The sequence below is a fragment of the Macaca nemestrina genome, chromosome 2 (genome assembly GCF_043159975.1).
Source record: "Macaca nemestrina isolate mMacNem1 chromosome 2, mMacNem.hap1, whole genome shotgun sequence".
Taxonomy (NCBI): domain Eukaryota; kingdom Metazoa; phylum Chordata; class Mammalia; order Primates; family Cercopithecidae; genus Macaca; species Macaca nemestrina.
This window is the reverse complement of record NC_092126.1, coordinates 102,401,198-102,415,562: the sequence shown is the minus strand read 5'-3', so window position 1 is coordinate 102,415,562 and position 14,365 is coordinate 102,401,198. Positions and strand designations below refer to the sequence as shown.

At 56.1% G+C, this 14,365-nt stretch overlaps 1 protein-coding gene and 1 long non-coding RNA gene across 5 annotated transcripts in view; one reads left to right on the top strand and one right to left on the bottom strand.

Annotated features, from left to right (window-relative positions):
• Positions 1-725: 725 nt before the first annotated feature.
• LOC105480221 (xin actin binding repeat containing 1) lies at positions 726-10,069 on the top strand. Of its 4 annotated transcripts, XM_011738793.3 has the most exons (3): positions 726-889; positions 3,748-7,187; positions 7,615-10,069. In XM_011738793.3, exons 2-3 carry the CDS (start codon positions 3,828-3,830, stop codon positions 7,621-7,623), a joined length of 3,369 nt encoding a protein of 1,122 aa, XP_011737095.2. In that variant the 5' UTR covers positions 726-889; positions 3,748-3,827; the 3' UTR covers positions 7,624-10,069. The 4 variants fall into 4 exon arrangements, with proteins under 4 accessions (XP_011737095.2, XP_011737093.2, XP_011737092.2 ...); XM_011738791.3 differs by having other exon boundaries at positions 3,827-10,069; XM_011738790.3 differs by having other exon boundaries at positions 3,824-10,069.
• Positions 10,070-11,617: 1,548 nt separating this feature from the next.
• The window catches only part of LOC139361939 (uncharacterized), a 28,733-nt gene continuing 25,985 nt past the window's right edge, over positions 11,618-14,365 (bottom strand). The window contains exon 4 of the long non-coding RNA XR_011619976.1: positions 11,618-11,922. This is a non-coding gene — a long non-coding RNA (uncharacterized lncRNA). The remainder of the gene's footprint in view (positions 11,923-14,365) is intronic.

Genomic DNA, 14,365 nt, shown 5'->3' with positions numbered 1-14,365 from the left:
CAGTTCAAGACCAGCCTGGCCAACATGGTAAAACCCCATCTCTACTAAAAATACAAAAATTAACCGGGTATGGTGGCGCAAAGGAGGAGCTGGACCTGGCCAATCTCGGCCCAGTGAAGAGCTGTGCCTCGTCATTCAGATGTCTTCCCCCCAAATCCAGCTTTATCAGGGCCGTGTTGACCTGTGCTGTGGGGCACGGGGAGGAATGGATAAGAAAGAAGGAATTCTTTAGTGCAGAAGGGAATGGGGAAGAAAAAGAGCTGAGCTTCACACTCAGAGGTATTCAGGCTCAGAACAGAGGAGGAGAGGCCCAGCCTGCCCTCAGGAGACCTCCAGTCTCCTGGCACAGTGGGTGGAGACACGCCAGGAAGAGTCAGAGGCAGGACCAGAGTAGAGTGATGGAGGCTCACAAGACGGGGGCAAGCTGTCCAAGGTGTCAGATGCCCCTTCTTATTCACTCTCTCAAAATAGTCTGGGACACCCCCAACCCCACAACGCAGCTGAGTCACTGACCCCAATCCCCAGATCAGACTCTGGATGAATGAAGCTTCTCCCCCTCTGTTTCCCCTCCCCAGCCCGAAGGACATGTAATTGATTCCCCAGGATGGAAGAGTGACTTCCACAAGACCTAAAAATAACCAAACCACTTAATACTCTGAACATAGCCTCTCCCGCCCGCCCCCACCACGGCCCACCCACTAGCCAGCAAGATAAAGGCAGCTGCTGGGGCTGGCAGGGGACAGAGACCCGGAGCCAGGGCAGCAAGAAGGTGTCTGTTGGAGCCAGCAGAACAGAACCAATTTGAACAAGAACCTCGAGAGGAACGACGAACCCTGAGACCACAGCTGCTACAGACCCCAAACACCCCATCAGCCAAGAGAGACCCTCGGTGAGTAACCTACCTCTCTGTCCTTCCACGGCAGGGCTGGCGTTCACAGCTGGGATCCCCTGCCCTCCTGGAATGGACGTATTAGGGGTGGCTCTGAGTGGGGGAAGGAGATTGAGGGGCATGCATGGGAGGAGGTGAGTGGAAGTCTCAGATATAAAGAACCCACAAAGGAGGTAAAGACAGTGTGAGCCCCATGGGAGCTCTCAGATTGGCTGCCACAGGCCTGAAGCTAGCAGAAAGGACAGGGTCCTGCCAGGCTGGCATGATCCAGTAAGGCCTGGAGTTGTGATTTTTAAAATACAGGTATGGAATGCCTCAGGCTTCAGGGCTTCCTCCCAGGGAAGCCTCAGGCAGGCCCAGGGTCTGGAGGAAGGAGGAACAGAAGAGAGGTGGGAGCAGGGGCCGTAGGTAGGCCTGAGTGTGCATTGCTAGAACAAGCCCCATGCCTAGTTGCTGTGGATGACACTCTCGGCATATCTGGCCCAGGGATAGCTCCCAGGGGCTGGCCGGAGCCCAGCTCCCTACGTATCATAGCCTAAAACCTGGGGTGGAATTTGGACTCTGCCCATGGTCTTGCCCAGTGGGAAAGCCCCCAGGGCAGATCTGGGGCGCTCAGGGGAGGGAGAGCGGATCTGAATTTGCCCAGATGTAAAGACATGGAGCCAGCTGGGCCGAGGAGGAGGTAACCTGAGGACAGCAGTGGGACCATCCTGAGAGGTTGGCCCAGCCCTAGGAGACCAAGGTTTAGGACAGTTCTTGGGGTCACCCCACCTAAGTCTGGTCCCAGTTATGAATTCTGTCCTGACTCTACACTTGCCCCAGGAGTCTCAAGCCAGGCAAGGATGGTGGTGAGAAGGCCAGGAGTCAGGAGGCATGCTTCAGGCTTTGCTACTGCCTTGCTGAGCCTCCTTGGACAGCTCCTTTCCCCTCTTTGGCCCTCTGTTTCCCTATTTGAACAATAAGGGGTTTAGATTGAGTGATCTCTGAGGGTCCTTAGGCCTGACATCCCTGGACTCCATGATAATAACTGCCTGTGGCCTTAGCAGAGATTCTGGAAATTCCTGGGGGTGGGGGTGGGGTGAAGCTGATGGTCTGCCCATGCCATCTGCTCAGGTCACCCTGCTGGTGACAGGATGGAGTGGAGGTGGAGACAGGCACAGGTTTGCCTTGGGCAGGGGATCCTCGTTGGAGCTCAGAAATGAAAGAAAACCACGCAGAGCTTTGATGAGACTCAGGTTACAGGTTTCAGAGCTCACACTCCCCAAAGGTTCTGATGTCTTTGGTGGACATGCCAGGGTGGGCATGGGGTCAGGAGGTCTCGATTTCCTCTCTCCTCCTTCTGAGGTAGCCATAGGGAGGAAGTCCTGCCCCACTTGCTGCCAGTACTTCCCTCCACCGCAGACTCCTTTGGCCAGGGAAGGTGTCCAGGTTCTAGCACCTGGTTGGACTGCAGCCCAGGGGCCTGACACCAGCCCAGGAGGCAGGATAGGGGATCCCAGGGTAACGAAGGAGACGAGGTGAGCCAAGGGCACTGAGGATCCCCACTGGCTGGGCCTCAGCCTCCCTCTGAGCCCAGGGCTGCTGTTCTGAGGCCAGAACATCAGCTATATTTAGCACCCTGTGTGGTGCAGAGCAGTGGGTCAGGGGCAGCGGGAGGGGGCACATGCTTCCCATTCTTTCCCTACTGGCCTCTGGGGACTGTTAGTACACCTGTCACAAGACAGATAAGACATACATGGACAGAGACCAGAGAAGGGCTTGAGGGGTGGGAGGCCATTGAGGGGTGGGGGTGGAGCCAGGGAGGGGTAGGGCTTAGCCTGAAGCCCCCCTGAGTCCGAGCCCCTGAAGCTGTGCTTGCTTGCTTAGAGAGCGGTCTCCAGGGGCAAGGGGCAGAGCTGTCTCTGCAGAAAGGACCCTGGTCCCATGGTCCTCTCCCTGGTAGGTGTCGCCCTCATATCCTCCGAGGGGTGCCTGCTGGGGAATAGACTGGTCCTATGGCCAATAAGAAAGCTTTACACCTCCTACCCTCTTATGTCTTGGGCCCATGCCCTAAATAGAGTCTAGGGACCCCAAGCCAGCACTGCCTTCCACTTATTCACCAAGATCTGACTCTGGGCCTAAGTTCCCTCGTCTTTATTTATAAATGGTTGTGCTAAAAGACCTTTGAGATCCCCCTAGCTCAGACATTCTCAGTCTTGGAGTATAGTGCAGAAAACCCTGACCAGAGATTCAGAATTTGGATCTGGCCTAACCACGAGATATCTGATGAGCAGCTTCCCAGCCCTGATCCTCAACTGCTTCTGCCCTAGCATGGGCTGTTGGCCTCCGCTTGCCTCCTTGGGCCTGGGAAAGGTTGGAGTGCGTTGACAGCCAAGAGATAAAAGTTAGGCAGCACTCCAGGTCAACATGGCAAGTCTGCCCTCTGGTGTTCTGCAAAGGAATCTCGTCTCCATGGGAAATCAGTCACCAGGTTAGAGACCTGTCCCTCCAAGGCTGGGACTCCAAAAGTCAGGATTCCCCCAGGCCACTCTCCTGGGAGTCTTCTAGGGCAACACTGATTTTTAACAAAGGAAGGCGAGGATGGGGCCTGTCCAGTTAGGCATCCCTTATGGAGCTAAAGGAAAGAGTGTCATGTCCAGTTGTCCCATGGTTGCTCCCTAGCAACCCAGGAGATGTAGGGAAAGCAGGAACCCACTGTGATTAATGGGTCCATATGTCCTAAGTTCAAGACCTGTTGCCCACAACAGGCAGCAAAGTGAAACCCAGGCCAGGCACATAAAGAGAGGCAAGGAGTCTCTAAGTGTAAGTCACCGAGAGCTACTCTGACCCTGAGCCCTGTTTACTGCCATTTCTCCCAGCATCCAGCCTCTACCCTGCTGAACATCTAGATCTAAGGCCCCCCATCCCATCTTCATCTCTGCCCCTTCTTCTCAGAAGGATGGCCGACGCCCAGACACAGGTGGCCCCCACACCAACCATGAGGATGGCAACTGCAGAGGACCTGCCCCTCCCTCCACCCCCAGCCCTGGATGACCTGCCACTGCCACCACCCAAGGAGTCCTTCTCCAAGTTCCACCAGCAGCGGCAAGCTAGTGAACTCCGCCGCCTCTACAGGCACATCCACCCTGAGCTCCGCAAGAATCTGGCCGAGGCTGTGGCCGAGGATCTGGCCGAGGTCCTGGGCTCTGAGGAACCCACTGAGGGTGACGTTCAGTGCATGCGATGGATCTTTGAGAACTGGCGACTGGATGCCATTGGAGATCACGAGAGGCCAGCTGCCAAGGAGCCTGTGCCGGGTGGTGACGTCCAGGCCACCTCCCGCAAGTTTGAGGAAGGCTCCTTTGCCAACAGCACAGACCAGGAGCCAACCAGGCCCCAGCCAAGTGGAGGGGACGTTCGTGCAGCCCGCTGGCTATTTGAGACAAAGCCACTGGATGAGCTGACAGGGCAGGCCAAGGAACTGGAGGCCACTGTGAGGGAACCTGCAGCCAGCGGAGATGTGCAGGGTACCAGGATGCTCTTTGAGACACGGCCGCTGGACCGCCTGGGCTCCCGCCCCTCCCTGCAGGAGCAGAGCCCCTTGGAACTGCGCTCAGAGATCCAGGAGCTGAAGGGTGATGTGAAAAAGACAGTGAAGCTTTTCCAAACGGAGCCCCTGTGTGCCATCCAGGATGCAGAGGGTGCCATCCATGAGGTCAAGGCCGCATGCCGGGAGGAGATCCAAAGCAACGCGGTGAGGTCTGCCCGCTGGCTCTTTGAGACCCGGCCTCTGGACGCCATCAATCAGGACCCCAGCCAGGTGCGGGTGATCCGGGGGATTTCCCTGGAGGAGGGGTCCCGGCCCGATGTCAGTGCAACTCGCTGGATCTTTGAGACACAGCCCCTGGATGCCATCCGGGAGATCTTAGTAGATGAAAAGGACTTCCAGCCATCCCCAGACCTTATCCCACCTGGTCCAGATGTTCAGCAGCAGCGGCATCTGTTTGAGACCCGAGCGCTGGACACTCTGAAGGGGGATGACGAGGCTGGAGCAGAGGCCCCACCCAAAGAGGAAGTGGTCCCTGGTGATGTCCGCTCCACCCTGTGGCTATTTGAAACAAAGCCCCTGGATGCTTTCAGAGACAAGGTCCAAGTGGGTCACCTACAGCGAGTGGATCCCCAGGACGGTGAGGGGCATCTATCCAGTGACAACTCCTCAGCACTGCCCTTCTCTCAGAGTGCCCCCCAGAGGGATGGGCTAAAGGGGGACGTGAAGACTTTTAAGAACCTTTTTGAGACCCTTCCCTTGGACAGCATTGGACAGGGTGAGGTTCTGGCCCATGGGAGTCCAAGCAGAGAAGAAGGAACTGATTCTGCTGGGCAGGCCCAGGGCATAGGGTCCCCAGTGTATGCCATGCAGGACAGCAAGGGCCGCCTCCATGCCCTGACCTCTGTTAGCAGAGAACAGATAGTCGGAGGTGATGTCCAAGGCTACAGGTGGATGTTTGAGACACAGCCCCTAGCCCAGCTCGGCCGAAGCCCCAGTACCATCGACGTGGTCCGGGGCATCACCCGGCAGGAAGTGGTGGCTGGGGATGTTGGCACTGCTCGGTGGCTTTTTGAGACCCAGCCTCTGGAGATGATCCACCAACGGGAGCAGCAGGAACGACAGAAAGAAGAGGGGAAGAGTCAGGGAGACCCCCAGCCTGCGGCACCCTCCAAAGGTGATGTGCAGACCATCCGGTGGTTGTTCGAGACTTGCCCAATGAGTGAGTTGGCCGAAAAGCAGGGGTCAGAGGTCACAGATCCCACAGCCAAGGCTGAGGCACAGTCCTGCACCTGGATGTTCAAGCCCCAACCCGTGGACAGGCCAGTGGGCTCCAGGGAGCAGCACCTGCAGGTTAGCCAGGTCCCGGCTGGGGAAAGACAGACAGACAGACATGTCTTTGAGACCGAGCCTCTTCAGGCCTCAGGTCGTCCCTGCGGAAGAGGGCCTGTGAGATACTGCAGCCGTGTGGAGATCCCTTCAGGGCAGGTGTCTCGTCAGAAGGAGGTTTTCCAGGCCCTGGAGGCAGGCAAGAAGGAAGAACAGCAGCCCCGGGTAATCGCTGGGTCCATCCCCGCGGGTTCTGTCCACAAGTTCACTTGGCTTTTTGAGAATTGCCCCATGGGCTCCCTGGCAGCTGAGAGCATCCGAGGGGGCAACCTCCTGGAAGAGCAGCCCATGAGCCCCTCAGGCAACAGGATGCAAGAGAGCCAGGAGACTGCAGCTGAGGGGACCCTGCGGACTCTGCATGCCACACCTGGCATCCTGCACCATGGAGGCATCCTCATGGAGGCCCGAGGGCCAGGGGAGCTCTGTCTTGCCAAGTATGTGCTCTCGGGCACAGGGCAGGGACTCCCCTATATACGAAAGGAGGAGCTGGTGTCAGGTGAACTTCCCAGGATCATCCGCCAAGTCCTGCGCCGGCCAGATGTGGACCAGCAGGGGCTGCTGGTGCAGGAAGACCCAACTGGCCAGCTCCAACTCAAGCAGCTGAGGCTGCCAACTCCAGGCGGCAGTGGGAGTATTGAAGACATGGACCCCGAGCTCCAGCAGCTGCTGGCTTGTGGTCTCAGGGCTTCCGTGGCAAGAACTGGGCTGGTGATGCAGGAGACAGAGCAGGGCCTGGTCGCACTGACTGCCTATTCTCTGCAGCCTCGGCTAACTAGCAAGGCCTCCGAGAGGAGCAGCGTGCAGCTGTTGGCCAGCTGCATAGACAAAGGAGACCTGAGTGGCCTGCACAGTCTGCGGTGGGAGCCCCCGGCTGACCCGAGTCCAGTGCCAGCCAGCGAGGGGGGCCAGAGCCTGCCCCCAGCTGAGAGCATCATCCATGTTCCCCCACTGGACCCCAGCATGGGGATGGGGCATCTGAGAGCCTCAGGGCAAGCTATCCCTTGCCCTCCTCAGTCCATTGGAAAGGCAGTCCCTCTGGCTGGGGAAGCTGCAGCACCAGCCCAGTTGCAAAACACAGAAAAGCAGGAAGACAGTCACTCTGGACAGAAAGGGATGGCAGTCTTGGGAAAGTCAGAAGGAGCCACTACTACCTTTCCGGGGCCTGGGGCCCCAGACCTCCTGGCCGCCATGCAGAGTCTGCGTATGGCAACAGCTGAAGCCCAGAGCCTGCACCAGCAAGTTCTGAATAAGCACAAGCAGGGCCCCACCCCCGCAGCCACTTCCAACCCCATCCAGGACGGTCTTCGGAAAGCTGGGGCTACCCAAAGCAACATCAGGCCTGGGGGTGGAATTGATCCCCGGATCCCAGCAGCCCCCAGAAAGGTCAGTGGGGAAGAGCGAGCACTACCCAGAGGGCTGCCTGGGGGGTGGGTGACAATTCAGGACGGCATCTACACCGCTCATCCCGTGAGGACCTTTGACCCACCAGGGGGTGTCCAGCCTTCTGAGAGGGAACCCCGGTCAAGGCGCAGGGAGACTGCCCTCTCAGTCCAGGCTCCCCGCCCACTCCAGGGAGGCCCAGGTCAGAGTACTGGGCCAGGGCGGGAGGAGCCTGGGGGCCGCGCACAGATGGCCTGGGGGCCTCCAGGGAAGTTGATGGCAGAAGTCTGCCCAGGGGACCTCCAAGCTGCAGAGACCACCCTGAAGACTGCCCCTCTAGGCAGCCACAATCTGGCCTCTGGGCCCCAAGCCGCAGGTGCCAGCCCGCACCCCCATAATGCCTTTGTTCCTCCTCCTCCTACTCTCCCAGCTGCTGTGACAGGACCTGACTTTCCAGCCGGAGCCCGCCGTGACGAGGACTCCATCCAGCAGGCCTCTGAGTCCCTGAAGGACCCCCTTCTTCACCCCCACAGCAGCCCTGCTGGCCAGAAAACCCCTGGAGGGTCACAGACAAAGACCTCAAAACTGGAGCCCACCATGCCCCCAAAGAAGAAGCCGCAGCTGCCCCCTAAACCTGCACACCTAACCCAGAGCCACCCTCCTCAGAGGCTGCCCAAGCCCTTGCCTGTATCTCCCAGCTTTTCCTCAGAGGTGGGGCAAAGGGAACACCAACGAGGTGAGACAGATGCAGCCATCCCTCAGCCAGTCAAGGTTCCCACCACTGTAGGCCAGGGCCACATACCTCTGGCCAGATGCCCCAGTGGACATAGCCAGCCCAGTCCCCAACATGGCTTCAGCACCACGGCACCCAGGCCCACCAACAATCAGGCTACAGGCAGCAATGCCCAGAGCTCTGAGCCCCCCAAGCTCAATGCCCTCAACCGTGATCCCACCTCACTGCAGTGGGGCCCCAGCACCTCAGGAGAGCAGCCCATGGAAGGTTCCCACCAAGGGGCCCCTGAGAGCCCTGAGAGTCTGCAAAGAAACCAGAAAGAGCTCCAGGGCCTCCTGAACCAGGTGCAAGCCCTTGAGAAGGAGGCCGCAAGCAGTGTGGATGTGCAGGCCCTGCGGAGGCTGTTTGAGGCTGTGCCCCAGCTGGGAGGGGCTGCTCCTCAGGCTCCTGCTGCCCACCAAAAACCTGAGGCCTCAGTGGAGCAGGCATTTGGGGAACTGACACGGGTCAGCACGGAGGTCGCTCGACTGAAGGAACAGACCTTGGCAAGGCTGCTGGACATTGAAGAGGCTGTGCACAAGGCACTCAGCTCCATGTCTAGCCTCCAGCCTGAGGCCAGCGCCAGCGGCCACTTCCAGGGACCTCCAAAAGACCACAGTGCCCACAAGATCAGTGTCACAGTCAGCAGTAGTGCCAGGCCCAGTGGCTCAGGCCAGGAGGTCGGGGGTCAAACTGCAGTCGAGAACCAAACCAAGGTTGGATGCCACACTGAGGCCCAGAATCAAGTCAAGATCAGAAATCACACAGAGGCCAGAAGTCACGCAGCCTCAACTGCCCCTTCCACCAGGAGGCAGGAGACATCAAGAGAAGATTTGTGCCTCCCTCGGGTCTTACCTTCCAGGCGAGATTCGCCCTCCTCCCCAACATTTATCTCCATCCAGTCAGCCACAAGGAAGCCTCTAGAGACTTCTAGCTTTAAGGGTAACCCTGATATCTCAGTGAAAAGCACACAAGCGGCTCAGGACATAGGCCAGGCCCTGCTCCAGCAGAAAGGTGTCCAAGACAAGGCTGGGAAGAAGGACATCACCCAGTGCTCTGTGCAACCTGAGCCTGCCCCTCCCTCAGCAAGTCCCCTGCCCAGAGGGCGGCAAAAGAGTGTTCTGGAGCTACAGACTGGGCCAGGGAGCTCACAGCACTATGGAGCCATGAGAACCGTGACTGAGCAGTATGAGGAGGTGGACCAGTTTGGGAACACAGTCCTCATGTCTTCCACCACAGTCACCGAGCAGGCAGAGCCACCCAGGAGCCCAGGCTCTCACCTCGGGCTCCACGCCTCCCCCTTGCTGAGGCAGTTCCTGCACAGCCCAGCTGGGTTCAGCAGTGACCTGACAGAAGCTGAGATGGTGCAGGTGTCCTGCAGCTACTCCCAGCCAGCTACCCAGTGAGGCCCACCGCCTCCCACCACACCTGCCACCTGTTCCTGGCCTCCACTGCCCCAGGACTGAGGTGGGTGCCTGCCTCCTGCACACTGGAGCAAGGACCAAGAGGAAAGGGCATCTTCAGAGGATTACTGTGGGCCATTTCCCTTTCATCACTTCTTTCAGTAGGCCCAGTTCTTCCAAATGGAAAAAGAAAGGTCTGGAAGAGGCCCACTGAGTAGCACAGGCGTGGGGGTAGGACGGGGGCTCCCAGCTACATCCTTGTGGAGGATGTAATATGTACAGACACACACGTGTTTCTCACACAGGCCTGGCCCATGCATGGACATGTGTGAATCTGCACACCACTGCCTGAGTTGGAGTCCCCCAGAGTGTCCCTCTACCCAGAGTTTTAATTTTTTTTTTTATTAGTCTGAATGCTCCCAGCCATCTGCTCCTTAATCTCTGGAGAGGAACAGAGCCAACTGGACACAGCGTTGGTCTCTGTTTGGAATCACTGTGAGGTCTCCAGAAGGACCTGGCCGCCAGCCCCTTCATCACCATCTCCATCATTCAGCTGGTCATCTGGTGGCCCAAAGGTCAGACAAAGAGTCAGCAATCAGCATATCCCTAGAAGCCAAATGCACTGCCTTTCTCTGTCCCCACAACTGTCCCCCACTCTGCACCCCAAATGGGAAGCATACGGTCTGAATAAATCCAAGTTTTATTCTCTATTCTGTGCATGTCTGACTGTGTGTACATCTGTTCCAGTCTGTGTTCCCACTGCAGGGGGAGAAAACAGCCACAACCTCCAGGTGCCTCGTCTTCCTAGCAACAGTAGTGTGGGAAGGCTCTAAAAGCCACCCCTTCTCCTCCATCTTGGCTGGCAACCAGAAATGCCCTGCCCACACTTCTAGTCTCCTTGCCCCTATCCCCATTACACACACACACACACACAGAGTGCTGCCCTCTCTATCTCGATCTCCCCTCCTGGATGTTCTTGAACACCATCCTGGAGGGGTTCTTAGAATCCTGCCCCAGAGTTGGAGAGCAGCCCATTCAGGCCTGGGAAGCGGGAGGAACTCATGCCAGGAGAATTCCTCTGCCCAAGATGTCTGGGTCACTTCTGCCTGTTCAGCCCAGGTGTCGTGTGCCAAGCAGGGGTTCCTGGAAAATGGAGTGCACAGATCCTGGCCTAGAAAGTCAGGATGTTTTGGTGAAGGGCCCTTTTCAAGTTGTCTTTCAAAAATCACTAAGCATCTTCTGTGTTCCAGGCCTGTTCTAGGCAATGGGGATACAGAGGTGAGGTCCAATGGGGTCCCGCTTTCAGGGAACCTTTTAGAATGAGGAGACAGAGACAATATATAAGAAAAATTAGATCAGGAATAGGGTGATGCATCTGACTAGGCCACTCTCCCATTTTGGGATAAAAGTCTTAAAATATGGTCATGCGACAATGGCAGGTGATTGCCTTAGACTGTGGCATGGCCAAGGCAGGGCTCTCTAAGGAAAAAACACCTCAGCTGAGATCTAAATGACAAAGAGCAACTATGTGCAAATCGGGGGAGGAAGCATGCTAGGTGGAGGGAAGAGCACTTGCAAAGACCCTGAGGTGGAATAAATTTAGTTCCTGGATTTCCTGGATATCCAGGCATTTGTTTGAAACTAGGTTTGCCTCACACCAAGTTTATGTGGAAAGTTACTCACACTTTGCTTCAATGGAAGAGATAGGCCCTATCCTACCCCTAACCCAGGGCCTAACCCTCCACAACCCTCACAGGCCCCTCATTGCCTGCTCAGCCAATATGCGTAGGGTTCTCCTGGGACAACACAGCTCTGATCTGGAAGGAGCCTGTGCCCTGTGGGAGACTGTGCTGTGTCGAGAATAATCAAGGTACCAAATCCACCTGCTTGGGCCTGGTACACAAATCTTGTTGATCCCCTGCCTTCTGCGGGATCTCACTTGATTACAGGGCCCAGCAGCCTATATAGGCAATGACCTTGAGCAGTCGCACAAATAACTCCCACATGCTTAGCTTTCCAATAATGGAACGCTAGAAAGTATAAAGAGCTTGAAGCTATGCCTGGCATCTGGAACTCAAAGACATTCACTTTTAGTATTATCGTAATTAAAAAAAAATACATATCTTCTTTCTTACCTCCAGGGGTATCCCTGTCTCGTTCATCTTGGTACCTCTTTACCACAAGTGCCTAGAAGGCACTCCATAAATGTCAAATAAATGAATGCATAAATGAATGAAATGATTGAGGAAATCTGCCGATTCATCCAAGTAACTTTTATTGAGCACCTCATTCATGCCAGGCTCTGTTCAGGGTGCTGACAACAGAGATGAACAAGGCAGAATTTCTGCCTCAGCTTATGGAACTTCGGTTTCAAGAGGGAAGACAATATAGGTAGAAGCAGACAAGGTAATTTTAGAGGGGAGAAATACTGTGAAGGAAATAAAACACAAAGTCCAAGAGGGAAATGTTGGCAGTTCCTTCAACTTGGGTGGTCAGGGAAGGCGTCTCAGCGGAGGTGACCCGAATGACAGAAGACTCAGTCCAGTTGGTTGAAGATGGCGGCCTGAGGAGAAGAGTGGGGAGAGGTGGCTGGGCCTGTGGTGCGCGCCGGCGGCGGCGTGCACAGAGAAGCGGCTTTTCGGCGAGGCCGCTCCGGGCGCCCTGCACACCTGCGGCCACGCGTGCCGCCGAGGAAGGGAGGGGGCGGGCGGGGCTGAAGGCGCACCCCGCGGGAGGCGGAGCGCGTGGCGCCAAGACCCCGCCCCCGGAGCCCGCAGGGCGTGTTCCCACCGGCCGTCGCCGAGGCGACGATGAGAGCTAAGGGGCCGCCGAGTTCAGAACGTTCGGGCGGCGGCGGCTGTTGCTGGGAGACGTCCGGCAGGAGCGCAGCCAGGGACTGGCTCTGCACTGCAGACGACGGACGCCAGGACGCGCCATCCTGGCCAGCCCTCTCGCTGAGGCTCCCTTCGGACTCCAGACGGATAGCGGGTTCCCGTCCTCACCCATGTCTAGATCCTGCTCGGGACCTGCAGGACTGGGCGCCTCCTCCCTCGCTGGTACTCTCTGTCATTGCCTCTGTGTCCGGAATTTGTCCACCAGTCCCCATCTTCACCGCCATCACCATGTCTCAAGCCATCGTGCATCCTCCCTTCCCTGGGGGATGAGGCACTGCCGTAGCCTCCCCAATGATCCTCCTCCCTTTGCCCTGTGTGTCCTTACACTCTGTCCTCCAGCAGGCAGCAGGAACTTTTATTAATAAGAGTTTACCAGATCCAGGCACTCCTGCATAATACCCTCCACCGGCTCCCCAGCTCACTCAGTCTTAAATCCAAACTCCTCTCAGTGACCTGTAGGACCAGAATGACTTGCCTCTCTGCCTTCCTCTCCAACTCGTTGGCCCCACTCTCCTCCTCACCCACATCACCCTAGTCACACTGTCTTTCTTGCCCTTCTCAGAACATACCAAGCTGATTCCTGCCTCCGGACCTTTGTACTTAATGAACCCTCTGGCTGAAAGTCTCTTCTCCCAGATGGTTAGTGGTTGAGCTCCTTCTCACTCAGGTCTCAGTTCCAATGTCTCTCCAGAAAGACCTTTCTTGATCAGTCCTCCCCGCTTCCCCCATCTAAAGAGGCCCTTGTTTTCACGCTGCTTTATGTTTTCCCATATTTTCCTCTCACAATATGAAATTATCTTGCTCACTTATTCCCTTGTTTCTTAGTGTTCTAGATATTATTTCTGCATAGCAAACCACCCCAAACAGGAATTTGGGACAGAGCACAGTTGGCATGGCTTGTTTCTGTGCCACAATGTTTGGGACGTCAGCAGGGATGTCAGCCAGAACACACACATGTGGCCTCTCCATGTGGCCTGGGCTTCCCCACAACATGGCAATCTCTGGGTTGTCGAACTTCCTAAGTTGTAGTTCAGGGCTCCAAAGACATGTCCCATCTAACAAGGCAGAAGCTGTATCGCCTCTTATGACCTAGTCTCAGAAGTCATGAAAAATCACATCTGTACATCCTGTTGGTTACAAGTGAGTCACAAGTCTGCCCAGATTGAAAGGAAGGGGGTATTAGACATCACCTTTTGGTAGGCGAGAGGCAAAATTCTAGAACATGCATACGTCTTTGGAAAGTGACATCTCCACAGTCAGTCTTCCCCCCACTGAAGTAGCATTTCCATGAAGAACCACATCTCATTTGATTTTTATTGCATCCCCAGCGCTAGAATGGTGCCAGAACACATAGTAAGTGCTAAATTCATGTTTTAGAGTGAATACATGAAGGTTTTATCTTTCAAGAGGTCATTCAAGCCCAGCTCTTCTCCCTGCAAGTGTATTTCCTGTCCCAGCCCTTGATTTTGGCCTGATCTGCTCTGGAGAAAGCCCAGTGTTCATATTTGAGGGTGGGAGTCAAGACTATTATGGGGGTGGAGATGTGCACATAAAAACAGTTATTGGGAATTAAGAAGTAGGTAGCCAATGAGTTTCTGGGACAGTTTTCTACTGAAAGGGTATTGAAAACTTAGTCTGCTTTTCCCCATTCTTTATCCTGGAAATGTCCAAGTGAGGTGGTTTTGTCCTCCAGGCCATAGGGAGCAGGAAAGTGGCCCAACAAGAATGGAGCTTTGGGGAGGCAGCTCAGGCAGCAGGGGTGGGGTTAGAATGCCTGTTAAGAACAATCGCAGGATCTGGGCAAGAGGTGGCCCTGAAGCTGCCCACAAGCCTGTGAAGTTACTGGAAGTCTCCTTGCTTTGTTATTTGTGAAAGACCTTCCATTTGATCTTCCCAAAGTCCTGGAGCACATACAGGTTCTCCTCCTGTCTTCCTGTTTTCCAAGAGGGCTGGCAGCATCTGCCATTCACCGAAGCCAGAGAAGATAGCCCAGGCTTCTCCCTGCATTACCGCCTCATATCAGTGGGCTTTGGCTTCCCAAGTACCTCTTCCCCTTGCCCCCTGCTTCATTTCTACGTTGATCTGTGAGCTCCAACATCCAACTGTACCGCA

What these genes read in the sequence shown, in the direction of transcription:
- LOC105480221 (XM_011738791.3), top strand. Translation starts at nt 3,828, where the DNA reads ATGGCCGACGCCCAGACACAGGTGGCCCCCACACCAACCATGAGGATG.